Here is a 16,599-nt window from a genome sequence, read left to right as displayed (position 1 = left end):
GCAATTTACAGCATTTAAAGAAACAGTTGCAATTATCTTCCAAATTTCAAATCACATCCTTACGTGTGCAGATTATCATATTATTATTCATTACTGGTGTGTGTGGAGAAAGTGTAAAGCTGCTTTTGCAGAAAATATGCAGCAGTGACTTCACAACACACATATAAGGCCATAGACAATAAAGCTAAAATTTTTTTTTTATTTTTTATTTGCATTAATAAAAGCTCTTACTATGTTTTCTATATTGACTTAATGTAATCTCCAGAGGTATTATAATATAACGTTTAGGTTATCTCGTCCATTCTCACTCCTACTGATGGTGCCTAAACAGCAAATCGCCGCATACGAGGTTCTTTGTCCCAGAAACCCATTGTATAGAGCTGAGGAAACCCTGTGCCGTGAGCAGCCATCTTGAGCCAGGATAACCTGCAAACCTCTTCTGAACAGCTCCAAAACGCCTAAAGATTTAATTCCTGGTAAGGACAGACAGTGGGGATTATTTAAATGCAACTATACAATGGTAATATGTTGAATAAACATGGAGTCACATATGTTTAACTCAGTGATCTGTAGAAATTGGGTAGCATTAGCTGTGTTTGCCAGGATACAACTAAGTGGAAAGCTAACGGAGTTTGTTAAGAGAATGGTTGTTTCATTTATTTAATATGTGGACTCTTGTCTAGTTATTAGTGTGGAAAATCATCTCTCATGTGGGGTATATCTTGTCTGTTTTAGGATCACAAGATAAATTTGCAACGCGTCTATTAGCTGACAAATCAGCCTGCTAAAGCTAACGCTAGCCGACGTTAGCCTGTTTGGTATATGCAGAAAATAAAGCTGGTCCCAGATTTGTTTGTGGCTTTCGATATTCTCACACAGTAAGAAATCGCCTTGAAGTGTGAAAATGGTGGCGAGTGCGTTCCCTCTTGTTTTTGTAGCGTTTGTTTTCGAGAAACACACATTGACGTCAGCTAGGTTATAAGCTAGAGCTAATGCAAACTTCGCTTTCAAAACACCTAATCTAGAGCTGTCATTTTGATCAGATCCGACCACTTGTGTTGTTTTTTCACGTCAATGTATGGCTGTATTTCCTTCCCTGTTTGCTTGCAGGTGTTTTTGTCTTTTTATGCCTCAATAAAGAAGTAAACTTGTAAACCCACGGCTGTTTTTTTTGCCGGTTTTCAAGCTAATGTTAAGCTAACCTGAAATTTTCACGGTTGAATGTGTCAAATTGAAACATTTACATCTATTACCCCACATGTTCAGTTCTGGATTCGGTGTTTATGATTTTTGTGTATTTACAAAGGAGTGAAAATGGATCAATAGAGCAGCATTATACACAGTCTACTGCTAATTCGTAGCCTTCCGTGTATTAGCCACCTCTTTTGGTTTTGTTTTTAACAAAATAAAAGAGCTTATGTATGAAAGTATATATTTTTTAACAAAATAAACTATTGTGCAGAAAGTCTTTTTTTCCCCAGTGGAGTAGCTTTGTTAACCATGCTTTAAAATGCTGCATCATTTCAGTGATCTGTGCGTAAATCACTGAAACTACTGCTATCACACAATTTATTGTTTGTTAACACGACATCGTTATTTAATATATCCGGAGTTTTAACACCATACTGCAAGTTTTCATTAGGGCTTGGAGTCACAGGATTTCATCAAGGGGCCCTGTATGTCAAGTAGAAGTACTAGCTACATAACTTGCATACCACAATTTTTCTAATCCTAAAGCATTCGTCGTTTTCCATTAAAAATAAATGTGGTGATTTATATTAAGATATTGCATACGTAATTGTAATTGCATACTTTTTTTTTGCAGCAGCAGCTTGGTAAAATAAACAGGAAAGGGTCGCTATAATGACATAAACAATAGACTGTAAGACCTACTCTGGGAGTTGGGGGTCAGTCGACTGTTTTTCTTAGGAACTGCTCATTATGGTATATTGAATCAAATGTATTTAAAGCACATTTACAGCAACCGAGTTTAACCAAACTGCAGAATATTGCATTAAGTAAATTATGTTTTTTTACAACTTTGCCTTCTGTGGTTTGACATCTAGGGTAATTTTGTATTTATACCTAAAGTAAAGATAAGGTCCTGTAAGATAAAATACTTCAACAGAGCCGCTTCTAGATTATTTTTTTTTTGTAAAATCCTTTTTTTTTTATTAATAGTGCACTAAAATAATGCTAAGAATTTAAAGAGAAAAAAAATTTCTTCAAGTTCTCTAGTCTCGTGTCGTCATTGCAACAAACTCTAATATTGCGATTAAAACTTGATGCCATATTGCTCATCCCTTATAGCAACCCTTGATTTATTTTATATGTTTCCTGATGAATCATCAGAAGTTAAAAGAACCAAGTACTAAAAAGGATGTGAGCTCAGTAGAGGCCGTTGAACTTCTTCACTAGAAAGAGACTTGAATGTTTTAGAGGAATATGAAAAGTGCTGAAGCTGCATTCTAATCACAAGGCCTCGACTTTTCTACATCTTGATGAATATTCATCCTTCCTTGTGTTTTTTTTTTTGTTGCTTTTTTTTTTTTTTTTAACCACAAATCTAGTTTTTACTCTTGCTGGGAATATGCACTCTAAGAGATTATCTCCCTATCACACTTGGGATGAGGAGAGCACATGAGGGCCACGTGATAAAATTCAGTCAATGACTTAAAGCGCTCTGCTGGGATATTAAAAGCACTACAGTGTGACTGGTTCATGGTCCATATCACCTCAAAATTTGGATACAGAATTTTCAATGTCTGGGACACGAGCCATTTATTTAATAAACTTCCCTTTTCCCATAATGATGTTATATCAGCAACTGACATGATGAAATTAACTCTGATGAATAGGGTAAAGTTCTAGAGTCCTTGTGAACATATGTAGCTTAGTAAAACTAACTGCATTCTTTATTATAATATCAAATTTGTGTTGAATGTACCTAAGCAACAGATGATGCATATATAAATAGTTACTTTATGTCGTCCTAAACCACTACTGGTTCTTTTTAGCCAGTAGTGTCGGTGATGAAAAGCAGGTCAGGTTGCAGTCCGTGGAAGGCTTTCAGTGTGAGCCAAGTCTTTTCTTGAGCCATTAGCAGAAACACAGATTGTACTTGAACATCACAAGATGTTTATATGTAATTAAAAGTTTGTGCTTTTTCACTTTTTATAAATGATAAAAAAAAAAACCATTTCTCTACCACTGTGAGGTAACTGGACTGGGACATGGGTGAAACATTGCTTTCCAAGAAAAAATCCAAAGCCTGAGGAACTGTTGTTCAAGATCATTTGAAAATGCAATTTTGGCTTCTTGGAAGCAACAAATAAAGAAGAATGACTTGACTGATAGACACAGGTTTGATCATGTTGTAGGTGTGTTGTAATAGAGGAAAACCTGCACTTGTATAATATCCGGTTATGAGATAATCAAGTTAGTTTATTTTAAATCTGAGCCAAAGTGTTTAAGTTTTTCAAAACAAACCAGTGTAAACCATTCCAAAATTTATTTTGTTGGAAAATTTTCACGTTATCATTTGTAGCCACGTTTGTTTGCTTCCAGTTTAGTATAAGCCTTTATATGTTCTCTTGTCGCGTGTGTCATTTTTCTTCTGTGCTTATCTTATCTCAGCCCATCCACATTTTTTTGCAGTTGTGTCAGCAGTAGCTCAGCCAGTCAAACATGGTCACTTTGCTGCAGGTGTCGAAGTCTGAGCGAGTATGCCAGACAGTTCTGGGTTGTGATGTGGCACGGTGATGTCAGCTGCAAAGAACTGCAGCACCAATTAGTTTGAACCTTCACTTGCTGAAAAGCGCGGCCTTCAGGCACACTAACTTTGAGCAAGGGCGAGGAAAGCAAGCGTCTGTGGAAAAATGGTGCTTTTCTACAAAGTCTGGAAGTATTTTCAGCATAAAAAGAGCCTAGATGTCTGGAAATGGCTTCATATAATGAGTGAATTTGATGTTAAAACTCAACTGAATTTTCCTGCCTCTTATAGTGATTGTTTTTCTCACTTAATAAAATGAAATTACCACCGAACGATTATTTTTGACTTTTGTTTGCACCATGTCTAGCTCACACTGTCGGTAAATCGTGACGATAAGCTCACTGGAGTTGGTGGCAGCCTGCTCTGTTATGAGTTAGATTGCCACTCCCAGTGAAGGCTTATTAATCTAAAACTAGAAAATTTCGGAAGAAATTTAGCCGGGGCCTGCCAAGGCGCGGCCGTGGGGTTCGGGCCCGGCGTCGACGCCAAAGAACGCCGCTACGTAATCAGTGGCACGCGGAGAACTGCAACAACGTTAAGCGAGGCGGACGTGCACCGTTCGGTACGATTTAAAATGTTGTCAAGGCTTTTATTTTGGAAGTTTTGTTAAACTTCATTTCAAAGGGCCAAACTAATCCCATGCGTAACAGTCCTTGGGTTAAAATAGTTATATAATGCTCAAAACACAAGTAGCTGATGTAAAAATATTCAAGGCTTTTATTTTGAAATTTTCAGTATGCTTCATTTTAAAGTTCCGAACCAATACCACGTGTAACAGTGCTTTGGATGAAAAAGTCAAATAAAGCCAAAAAGAGCAATTACGTCATGTAAAAATATTCAAGGCTTTTATTTTGAAATTTTCAGTATGCTTCATTTCAAAGGGCCAAACTAATACCATGTGTAGCAGTGCTTTGGATGAAAAAGTCAAATAAAGCCAAAAACAGCAATTACCTGATGTAAAAATATTCAAGGCTTTTATTTTGGAATTTTTGTTAAACTTCATTTCAAAGGGCCAACCTAATCCCATGTGTAATAGTCATTGGGTTAAATCAGTTATTTATTGCTCAAAAGAGCAATTATCTGATGTAAAATATGTCAAGGCTTTTATTTTGGAATTTTTGTTAAACTTCAATTCAAAGGTCCAAACTAATTCCATGTATAACAGTCATTGGGTTAAATCAGTTATATAATGCTGAAAACGCAAGTAGTTGATGTAAAAATATTAAAGGCTTTTATTTTTGAATTTTTGTTAAGCTTCATTTCAAAGGGCCAAACAAAAGGCCAAACTAATCCCATGTCTAATATTCATTTGGTTAAATCAGTTATATAATGCTGAAAACGCAAGTAGTTGATGTAAAAATATTAAAGGCTTTTATTTTGGAATTTTTGTTAAGCTTCATTTCAAAGGGCCAAACAAAAGGCCAAACTAATCCCATGTCTAATATTCATTTGGTTAAATCAGTTATATAATGCTGAAAACGCAAGTAGTTGATGTAAAAATATTAAAGGCTTTTATTTTGGAATTTTTGTTAAACTTCAATTCAAAGGTCCAAACTAATTCCATGTATAACAGTCATTGGGTTAAATCAGTTATATAATGCTGAAAACGCAAGTAGTTGATGTAAAAATATTAAAGGCTTTTATTTTGGAATTTTCAGTATGCTTCATTTCAAAGGGCCAAACTAATACCATGTGTAACAGTGCTTTGGATGAAAAAGTCAAATAAAGCCAAAAAGAGCAATTACATGATGTAAAAATATTCAAGGCTTTTATTTTGAAATTATTATTATGCTCCATTTTAAAGTTCCGAACTAATCCCATGTGTAACATTGCTTTGGATGAAAAAGTCATATACGGCCAAAAAGAGCAATTACTTCATGTAAAATATTCAAGGCTTTTATTTTGAAATTTTCAGTATGCTTCATTTTAAAGTTCTGAACTAATACCACGTGTAAGAGTGCTTTGGATGAAAAAGTCAAATAAAGCCAAAAAGAGCAATTACGTCATGTAAAAATATTCAAGGCTTTTATTTTGAAATTTTTGTTAAGCTTCATTTTAAAGGGCCAAACTAATACCATGTGTAACAGTGCTTTGGATGAAAAAGTCAAATAAAGCCAAAAAAGAGCAATTACGTCATGTAAAAATATTCAGGGCTTTTATTGTGAAATTTTCAATATGCTTAATTTTAAAGTTCAAAACTAATCCCATGTGTAACAGTTACTGAGTTAAATCAGTTATATACAGCCCATAGCAGCAATTAGTTGTAAAGGCCAGTTCAGTCAACCTCTGTTTCAACTGAGGGTTCCACTATAGATAGAACTACAATGATGCGTATTTGTAGTCCAAACCAGCAGCCAATAGCCTCTTCAGATCCGTTGCTATGGCAAATAATGGTCTCAGCAGGGTGTGAGCTCTGAGCTCTGAGCTCTCAAACACACAATTGTGTGTTTGAGCAAACACGTTTTACTGAAAAGAAGCATTGGAAACAAATCCTTCCTGTTCGGGAACCGTAATACATATTCGAAAAGCGTTTCGAGCGTATGACAGTTCAATGTGTCTTCTGCGATAGTCCCGAGATTCATATCTGTACCTCACTCAGAACATTTACAGCGATGAGAGAAAGAAATGTTGTGCCCAGATCTGAACCGAGATCGGCTGTCACTGTAATTTGAGCAAAAATGAGAAAGTTTGGGTCGCTTAGAGGCAAATTGTGGACAAACCATAACTGGTATCGACGAGCCGTCTTCACTTTCGAAGAGATCACAGACGTATCTACAAAATGAAATTTGAATGGCATTTCTAGGTGAATTTGTGACGACACAGCAAATCCTCAAAAATAGGGTATTTCTAGGATTTTTCCCATTGAGTTATAATGGGGTTTTTTTCGTAGTTTTTTGCGAATTATGTCGCCACGTTAAGCCCAAATCCCACCAGAAGTAATAGCTCCAATGGCGTGAATTTTCTGCACGTTTTGATACCTCATTTGTAGGTGTGCACCCAGCGGTATGAGCCGCATTAACGGTTACGGAAGAAAAATAAAGATTAAAGAGACGCTTCTCTCCGACAATAGTAATAGGTTCCTGCCATTGCTTTGCATGGCAGGCCCCAATGAGAATCTGAGAGCCACAAAGCCCTAACAAACCACTAATTCAGTCAGCATGAGTCGCTAGGTTGTGAGGAGGATCCCTGGCGCTTTGTTGTGGGGAAAAGAAAGCAAGTTCAGACACACTTTCATCTTAAAAATATCTGGAGTTTTTGAGTAAACCTAAATGCTTTTCTATCCATGTGTTGTCGACAGGCTGTGACTTTAAGATGAAAATGAAAACTGATAGATTAGTAGCGCTATAACAATAGTGTTGACCAGTAAACTGGGGAAGATCTTTCAAGGATAATTACGTGTAGACAGCAGATGGACGGTGTCAGAGCTTTTATTTATAGTTATATCTATAATAGTGAATGTGTTCTTGTGTGATTAGAGGAAAGAAAGAGGTTCTGTTTAGTCCACCTTTATTTCAGTGTTTTATCACCATGCTGTGGCATTTCAATAGCTATGATGTCACTGTTTCTTCAATTCAGGGTAAAAGACTGTTCAGATTTTTTAGGTGTTTTATGTTGGTTTTTTGGGGGGTTTTTTAGACTCCTTCAGAAATCAACTCAGAGTTGAATTTTGTTATGTTTTGCACACTGGTAAGTCCAAACTGATAAGCTGTTGGTCAGAATAACCTTAGGAATATATCTGTGTTGATATTCCTATTAGCTATTAAGTAGCTAGTATTATTAGCTATTTTTAAATAATAAAACACAAAGACAAATATTAAAATTAAGTGCCATGATATCCAGTAAATTCACAGTAAAGGATTATTTTCAATATAAACAGGTTAGTTTTAATTTTTCTTAGGGATATAACGACTAAAACATTTTTTCATCATGATAATTGTAAACAACCTGATGAGGGTTGTCAAAAAATAGTACTATAAACAATGTAACGACCTCAAAAATGTTTTTTGAGAATCTAAGAAATTGCATGGCATTAAAACTTTTTCATCCCTACTCTGTATTAACGCTACACAATATACTGCGTATACATTGTTGTGCTTTTAATATTCTTTGTGTAAAGGAATGTTTTGGTTTCCCAAATTGTTGTATAATATTTCTCAAGTGTTACCAGTTTGCATTTTACGTGTTGATGTGATATTTATCCAGTTGGGCAGAGTTTCAGAGCAGCAGATGTTCACACCGGACACAAATGACTTTGCTCAAAATGCCAAAGGTCACGGAGTGAAGGCGGGACAGATGAGAATGAGAGGACAAGAAAAAATAGAGACATATCACAATCGCAATATTATCAATATTGCTTTAAAGCTGGTATCTATTATTATTCATAAGGCTGACATACTCGGCATACTCAGGATTGAGTTTTTCTGAAAATGTGCTGAACGAAAATCATTCAATCTCTGTTTAAGCACTTATTTTTACATCAATAAATATTATGGCCTTCTTCAAATCTGATGTTAGCAGCTAAAGCCCAGTTCTTCTGTTTATGTCATATTTGCTGATTTGCTGAAAACACCTCTCTGTTTTCATTCCAGAGCCACCATGGCCACTGCACCATATAACTACTCCTACATTTTCAAATACATCATTATTGGTAAGTGACCATCAGGCCCATGAACCTTGCTTAAATTGTCTGCTTTTTTAAAAAAAATCATACTTTCATTTAATAAATGTCTTCATTCCTTTTACTGCTCAAATTATAAGCCTTTTACTTTAAAATGCATAACATCAACATTAGTGTTTCTACCACTACTTTGTTTTCATTTATTGAACTGTTGGTTAAGTACTTTGCCATTACAGTTGGAAGCAGAAACCAGATGAGTGTAGAAATGTACAATTTATGGGAAAATAAGCCTCGCATTCATAAAAAAAAAAAAACCCATGGCATTCATAAACATCTCTCCCTTTTTTTGTATGACGGCCTGTGTCCCATTAGTCCATAAAATGTAAAGCGTTGCTGTTGTACGGGGGTCAACACTGCAAGCTTGAAAAGAAAATTATTGCTCCTCTGTTTCCTTGGTTGACCTGAGTCTCTCTCTCAATAGGGGACATGGGGGTAGGAAAGTCCTGTTTGCTTCACCAGTTCACAGAAAAGAAATGTAAGTACTGCTCTGATTTTTAACTCCTCCGTGTGTCTTTGTGTGCACCTCAGTGCTTGCAAGGTTGCCAGATATATCTGTAGTGCCTAAACCTCTTTAGATTTCTTTTTATGCCAGCGGATGTCGGCTGCAGAGCAGATGAATGGTAGCTCAACAGTGAGAGTCTCTTCTCCGGTGTATGAGCCAGCTGCAGCCTCCCATTGCCATTCAGCTCAGTTGTGTTTAGTGCCACTATTAAAAAGCCAGATGCAGTGTTTCTTATTCATGTCTATAATCACATCCTGGACGAATCCACACACGCACACACACACGAGGTAGATTTTATTTATTTTAAATTTTTTTTTAGAAAACGTTCAGTCATTTGAAGCAAAGTTCAACCAGTTTTTTTTTCTTTCTCCTTTTTGGCTTGTACTTTTCGAACAGCTTAAATCCTCGATGCAGCTGCTGCCAGTTTACAGATGAATTCAGTTAAAATGCAAAAATGTATGTTTACCTTCATTCTATACAATTTACAAGAAAAAAAGCATCAAACGTCATTCTGCTAAATAGATGAAAAGGTTCGATTCATGTTCAAATGCAGAAGAGCCCATTCGGTCGTGCACAGTCAGATTCAGATCATGAAATGCCAATCAGAGAAAAGTTTCCTCTGATTACATCATACGTTTTCATGTGGCTGTGGATGATTTATTAGGTGTTAGGAGGACTGCGAACAATTAATACTTTATTACAATAGACCCTGCAGTCTCAGCAGACTTGCTGCTCGTGGCTTTAAAACTGCCATTTCAAAACAACGTAACATTTCACTTCCAAACTGCTGCCGTGTTTCTTCCAAGGGAAAAAAGTGTTGGAGCAACAGGCCTTGTGCCTCATGAGGAGAGCTTTTAAGTAGAGCATCACGGCAAACTTAAAACAGCTTGAGAAAATTCTGGTGACTCTGACTTTTCCTGGCATCTCATTTTAAGGATTTTATACTAATAGGAATGACTTGGTAGAAAAATAACTTTTTAAAAACCGTATTATTCACTGAAGCTTGCCATGTATACAAACCCTTCCAGTAAATTAGAATATTTTTCAAAAGTCAATTTATTTAATAAATTTTATCACTAAGCGAAACACATTACATAGAGTAATTACACAGAGACATAATGAAAACATATTTTAAATTAAAATATTACATCAGACTAATAAGAAACATTTTAATACAAAAATGTAACCTTAATTAAAATTGTTTAGTCTTTCCAAAAGGTACTTTTAATCTGACAAATGAACCTCATTAGAATGTGTATTCTAATTTACTGAGTGTGACTGTGGTTAATATCATTGTTCTTAGAAAAAAAAAAAGCCACATAAGTAATGAAAGAAAAGCAGTGCAATAACATGGCAGTCAGCATGTGCTCCAGCAGTGTTACTGGAGTGGCTCTTCATAATCAAAGCCACTCTAGAGTAAAATAACATATTTAAGTCTGGTCCTAAAACTAAATAAAGACAGAAACCCAGAGTTTGTTCTTGATAACTGGCATCTCTGTCTTCTACCCTAACAGCTACTGTACATCTAGTTGAGGTCTAGTTACATCTATGAAGAGAAAAACCAGTTTGTGTGAATTTAAAAGAAGGAAAACCAACATCTTGTTTTTTTATGTCTCTAAGACATGCTTGTAGTTTATATGGTCGAATTAATCCAGTTCTATGGATAAATGTATAGCTTGGCTACAATCTGTAGAGCAATTGAAATATAAAATTGAGTTAGGCTAATAAGGGCAGGACAAAATTCTGAAAATCTTTCAATTTATTTAGGATTTATAAGTTTAGTTAAACTTACTTATACCCTCCTAATTTTGCTTATAATGTGAATAACCCCCCTCTCCCCCCCCAAAAAAGAGGATGACGATGTACGAGGATTAGCAAAGAACAGTAAACAGTTGCATGTGATTATTCAAAAAAATATATATAAATGATCTCACTAAAGTCTTCTTTCTTGTTGTCCAGTTATGGCAGACTGCCCTCATACAATCGGCGTGGAGTTTGGGACGAGGATAATCGAGGTGAGCGGACAGAAAATCAAGCTGCAGATTTGGGACACAGCAGGACAGGAGCGCTTCAGGGCCGTCACCCGCTCCTACTACCGCGGGGCTGCAGGGGCACTTATGGTCTACGACATTACCAGGTAGGCTGCCGGTTGTCCTTTCATTCCAGTTGCTGCATGATTCTGACGTAAAAAAAAAAAAAGTTTGCATTATGTATTTGCACATAACGTGCATGTTTGAGGAAGATGGAGAGCTGGAGATGATTAGTGTTGGACCGTCTTTCCTCAGCTGTTTGACGGTAGGTTTGCAGCAGTGCATTTGTAAACTGGAGGAAAATCTGTAAGTGTCCTCCAAGGGGAAAAATATTCAGCACAAAATGTTGTTGCTGCTTTACAAATGTTCATTTCCTGTTATCAAAGGGTGTGCCTCGCAGAGACTTGATATTATCATGTTTTCCCTCACATGGTGTGCCTCCAGTTTAGAAAGCATTGTTTGTTTGAAAGAAAATGATAGAGGATTAAGAAATGAGCGTTGGATTATACTACTTCTGACGAAACCATTTAATCCTTTCACATGTAGTGATAACCTCAAACTTTTTCACCCCTGTCCATGTTGTTGTCCTGCAGGAGAAGCACTTACAACCACCTGAGCAGCTGGCTTACTGACGCCAGAAACCTCACCAACCCCAATACTGTAAGCATACAGACATATTTACACTCCGTTACACTGTTTTTGCATATAGTAATGCAAATTTAAAATATCTCTTCATCCTGGTTACAAATAATAATATATATGTGTATATTATTATTTGGTTTTTTCTCTTAGTTACTCCGTCTTCTCTTCCTCTACCATTTTGTTTTCTTTCAGTTTTACTGGAAAAGCACAGGCCTGGTTTCTTAACTAGATCTTCTTGGTAAATTTGATTAACTCTAAATCATCACAGACTTCTCCATCAGAGAAGTCTGTGCTTGTGCAACAGGCCACTTCTATTTCAGGCTTCTTGAAATGCATCTGGTGTTTCATCCGAACTTAACGGAACGTCACACACTTCCTGCCATTAAAGTACACTTTAATGCCACTAAATGGACATAAGTTACTATTAATTATTTCAAACGGAATTTACAGCTAATTATTCCACTTAAAAGGTTTTTATAAGATATGTCTTTAAGGTTGTTTTTTTGTTTTGCATATAAAGCAGATCAGAATCAGTTTAGACATGACACACACTTGACATGAAATGTATTGACAGTGGGTTGCGTACACATTTTTTAAAAATGTATTACTTTTAATGTATTTTTCCACTGAAATTACTTTTAGAGACCATAAGGGGGCTCTTAACACTACTCTTAGTGTGAATGTTTAAGAGCTTCATAATAAACTTCATGCTGTAGAACAATAATCCTAATATGTTAAGTTTTAATTATCTTAAGCAGCGTCTAAATTCTGACTCAGAATCATGTAGTTTCTCCATAAAGTTGGTATTTCTAGAGATAAATATGAGATCGGTACATTAGAGATCTTATGATGATGCGGCTGCTAGGCAACCTGCCCCTATGCCTTCCCCGGGTTGCCTCTGACCTTCTCTTCATAGATAAGGGAAGTCCAGCCTTCCTGCATGTTCTTCAGTTTTATCTGCTCACACTGCGTCAGATTTGTCCCTGACAGAAACGAGCGTGCAGGAGATCGTCTCACTCCTCCTCTTCCTGTGTCACCAGGTCATCATTCTCATAGGAAACAAAGCTGACCTGGAGGCCCAGAGGGACGTCACGTATGAGGAGGCGAAGCAGTTTGCTGAGGAGAACGGTGAGCCAGACGTCACCTGGACACGCGTGAATCAACGCGCAAATTTCTCAAGAAAATGTTCCAATTTAAAGCCTGAAAGTGGTTTTTCTTTTCTGTTTCACTGTTATGACTAACTTTCATGTCAGACCATAATCTGAGGTTTCAATAGAGGGAAAAAAAAAGGATAAATATGCTCTATTAAAGATGGGATGAGTAAGGAGTTAAGTGAATTTGGTAATACATTTGAATGATTCCTTCTTTCTGTTTCTCAGGTTTATTGTTTCTGGAAGCCAGTGCAAAAACGTAAGAACCACCTTAAAGTTTCAGCTACTGCAACATTTTACCTTGCAAAAATGTTCACAGCCCTTTTGTTGCATTACAGCCTCAAACTTCAGTGTATTATTGAGATATTATATGATATAAATGAGATAGTATGTGATTTGGAAGAGAGGAGAAAACGGTTTGCATACATACATTTGAACCTTTATAGCAAATGAAAAACCTGAAAAGTGTGGCTTGTGTTTGTTATATAACTAATTACAATTCTCATCTTAATTTCAAATTAAATTACTGTCATTGCAGTAATGACAATATTGCGATTTATATTTCCTATCTCTTCTAGCTTTACATATGTAAACAATGAACATCTTTCCTATTTTATTTGGATCATTTGAACTTTGACTGGACCATTCCATCCTATCAGTTTGCGTTATTCTAAACCATTCTGATGAAGGTCAACTGCAGTCTCAAGTTTTAAGCAGCACCAAAAAAGTATTCAGTCAGAATTGCTTTAAGCTCTCATCCATCTTTACTTCCCCAACCTCTGACCAGAGCATGATGCCACCACCACCATGTTTTTCCATGGAGATTGTGTGTTATGTGCTAGTTATCCATCAGTAAGTCAAAAAGTAAAAATCTGGTCTCATCTGACCAAAGTACCTTCTATTTTTTGTGGTATGAGTTTTCCAGTTCTTTCACAGCAATCAGGAAGGAGAAATATTAAACCATGCATCTTTTTCCTTCCACTTCACAACGATGTGCTCCTTTCCTGGTTCTGGTGGATCATATGAAACTGTTTGTGGTTGTAATGTGACAAAATGTAGGAATACTTTTGCAAGACCCTGTACGAACTTTACCTTTTTCCACATTTTGCCTTTTCGGCTTCATATAACTGTACCTTTTCTCTCCAGAGGTGAAAACGTCGAGGACGCCTTCCTTGAAGCCGCTAAGAAAATCTACCAGAATATCCAAGATGGCAGCCTGGACCTGAACGCCGCCGAGTCAGGGGTGCAGCACAAGCCCTCGGCGCCTCAGGGCGGTCGGCTAACCAGTGAACCCCAGCCCCAGAGGGAAGGTTGCGGCTGCTAATGACCAAGCAAAAGCCCCCCCGTCCCCACCGCTCCCCCCGTGTTCCTCCCTTCTTCTTTATCCGTTCTGCCTGGTCTCCCTCCATCCATTCCGACGCCTTCATCCCTCACTGCACCAGGAGCTGCGTGAGAGCAGGGCTGTGGAGGAAAGGCAGGGCGAACATCGACTTAACTCCAGACCGAGCTGGGCTGTGTGGACTACATCTCTCCCTCCTCCTTTTGCCTGTCTCTCTTTGTTGCCGTCTCACTCGTCCTAAAACTGTCCGTGTATTTCTGTCCCATAACGCCGCTGTTCTGCTCCCCCCTCAGTCGTCCTCCCTCCCATCAGTAGGATTTGTAGGTGGCACCACGAGTTACTGGTCACTGACACTTTAGATAGACTCAATGTTCACTCGATAATACAGCAAGACTGTTTTTTATGTTTGGTTTTATAGATATACATATATATACAGTATATATGAAATATACACACTGCAGAAGTTTGACGCGCCACTTATCAGTTTTGTTTAAATTGAATCTGAATGATATTCCCAAACTCTTCAAATTTATGATTCTTTTCACCACATCATGCAGATAAGAGATGTTTAATTTGAGCGAGGGCAGGAGGTCATAAAGTAATTTATTAAGCGGCCACACGGGTAGCTCCAGACGGAGTGAGTAGTTGAGCTTTTGTTTCTTTCCCTCTGCTTGGCAGAGAAGTAATTTTTTTCAGTAACTCATGAGAGATGCAATAAAGGAAACTCACAGAAAAAAAAGAAATGGCCACAATAAATGTTAGGAATTACCTTCTTATTGCTATCTTTTGAAATCTTGCAAGGATGTTGGTGTTTTCCAGCTGGAATGAATTACAGTTGGCTGGATAGATGTCTTTTTCTTTCTTTTTAAACTCAGACATCACTTAATCACAATTTCCATCACTTTCTTCTTCAGCTCCGCCCTCATGCATCCATCCCCCAAAACTCCCCTCACTATCATGTCAACACATCTTTACCAGCATTTGTTTTGTCATTGTTGCCTTATTATAGCAGTTCTTTTTTGATGCACTTGCTCTTCACGCTACCCCGATTGAATAAAATTTCTCTTTTAGGATCACTATTACATTCGACACTCATTAAATCACAATTATTTGGGTCTTCTTTTGTTTTTCTCCCAAAGCTGCACTGAAGAGCCGATTTATCTGGAGACTTGTTGGTCTGCCTCATGTAACCAACACAAAGCAGCATGCGTCCCTACTCGAAACATGAAGTTGTAAAACAAAATGTTTATTTCCTTCAAGTACATCTTCTCTGTAACATAGCAGTCCCCTGACTGAACAGCTGTATATATATCTTGCTTCTTAACTGCTGGTGATGACCTTGCTACTGTACTTTGGTTTCAGAAATTTATCTGGTGGCTCTGCCAAGATCTGTACAGTTGCTGTGCTAGTGGGTTGCCTGTAATTCATGCTTGGGGAAATTCTGTAACATAGTTTCTATTAATAAATGTATGTAAAGGACAGACCCGGACAAGCCCCCTTCTCCCATTAACCAGCCCATCTGCACACTACCGAGTTAGCCGATATAACGAGGGGGAGAGAAACTGGTTTGAAGTCTGCAGGTTGTATTTATGTCAGCAATTTTGCATCATTTCTGTATAGATTAGAGAACGGGGGCGTGTTTGTGTTCATAGTCGGCTTTATTTTTTCACCCCATCAAGGCTGCTCCCTGCCGGATGCAGGGAGAGTCATTGTCTTAACTATTTTGGGGAGCAGGGATTGGTTCTTCATCGAGGGTGGGGCGGGCTTCCTTTCTCCCTCTCCCTGCCTTCCACCTCTTTACAGTTTGAGTGACCACTTCCTGCTTTGTCTGTCCACAAGTAAAAAGGAAAAAAAAAGCAAAACAAAAACAAGTAAATATGTATAAATTTTTAAGAAGCTGTGCTAACATTAAAATGCGTTCTTTGCGTGTATATGATTTTAAAATGTTGACATTTTGATTTTAATGACAAAATACTCTAGTCAGAAAAAAATAAATTATACATAACCTGACTTTCTGTGTGTGTCCTTTTTAAGATGTAGGCTTGGCTAAATTAAAGGGGCAGTATCATGACCTTCAGTTATAAAAAAATATATACATATCAAAAACGACTCAAAATTTGACTTTGCATTTTGAAATTGGGCCTCTGTCTCTTCTGAAAAATAAAAAGCTTCAACACTCCTTCTTTGGCATCTCACAACAACCTCTGCGCTAAGTCTTTTACATCATTCTTTGGCCTGTTGAACTGAGAAACAGTTAATATATCAAACTCCACAGATGAGCAATTCTACCAGGTGTTTGCTCATTGTTTCTGCTGCTAGCTGAGTGGGGGCGCGATGCTCTGTGAGGCGGATGCTGGGAGATTACACCCCCGAGGAGGAGCTGCATGAAAGACGGCGCTGGCTGCCATGGAAGATTCAAGGATTTCTCAAACATCCGGGTATGTTTTTGACGAGGAAATAACTTGATATGAAACTCAAACAAGTC

General features: G+C 37.4%; 1 protein-coding gene across 1 annotated transcript; it reads left to right on the top strand.

Moving 5' to 3' along the window:
- Window positions 1-344: 344 nt before the first annotated feature.
- rab14l (RAB14, member RAS oncogene family, like) lies at window positions 345-16,124 on the top strand. Its single transcript, XM_032568965.1, has 8 exons — window positions 345-476; window positions 8,362-8,420; window positions 8,872-8,925; window positions 10,912-11,089; window positions 11,576-11,642; window positions 12,665-12,752; window positions 13,004-13,034; window positions 13,922-16,124. The coding sequence occupies exons 2-8, from the start codon at window positions 8,369-8,371 to the stop codon at window positions 14,097-14,099; spliced, it is 648 nt and encodes a 215-aa protein (XP_032424856.1). The 5' UTR covers window positions 345-476; window positions 8,362-8,368; the 3' UTR covers window positions 14,100-16,124.
- The last annotated feature ends 475 nt before the right edge of the window (window positions 16,125-16,599 follow it).

Source organism: Xiphophorus hellerii, chromosome 8, assembly GCF_003331165.1.
Source record: "Xiphophorus hellerii strain 12219 chromosome 8, Xiphophorus_hellerii-4.1, whole genome shotgun sequence".
In the NCBI taxonomy this organism is placed as follows: Eukaryota; Metazoa; Chordata; class Actinopteri; order Cyprinodontiformes; family Poeciliidae; genus Xiphophorus; species Xiphophorus hellerii.
The sequence above is the reverse complement of the archived record's forward strand: the minus strand, read 5'-3'. Positions and strand labels throughout refer to the sequence as shown.

Bases quoted from the DNA above. Each gene is read 5' to 3' on its own strand.
- rab14l (XM_032568965.1), top strand. From the start codon at position 8,369: ATGGCCACTGCACCATATAACTACTCCTACATTTTCAAATACATCATT. The intron at 11,090-11,575 runs GTAGGCTGCCGG...GTTGTCCTGCAG, and splicing joins ATGGTCTACGACATTACCAG to GAGAAGCACTTACAACCACC. The intron at 13,035-13,921 runs GTAAGAACCACC...TTTTCTCTCCAG, and splicing joins CTGGAAGCCAGTGCAAAAAC to AGGTGAAAACGTCGAGGACG.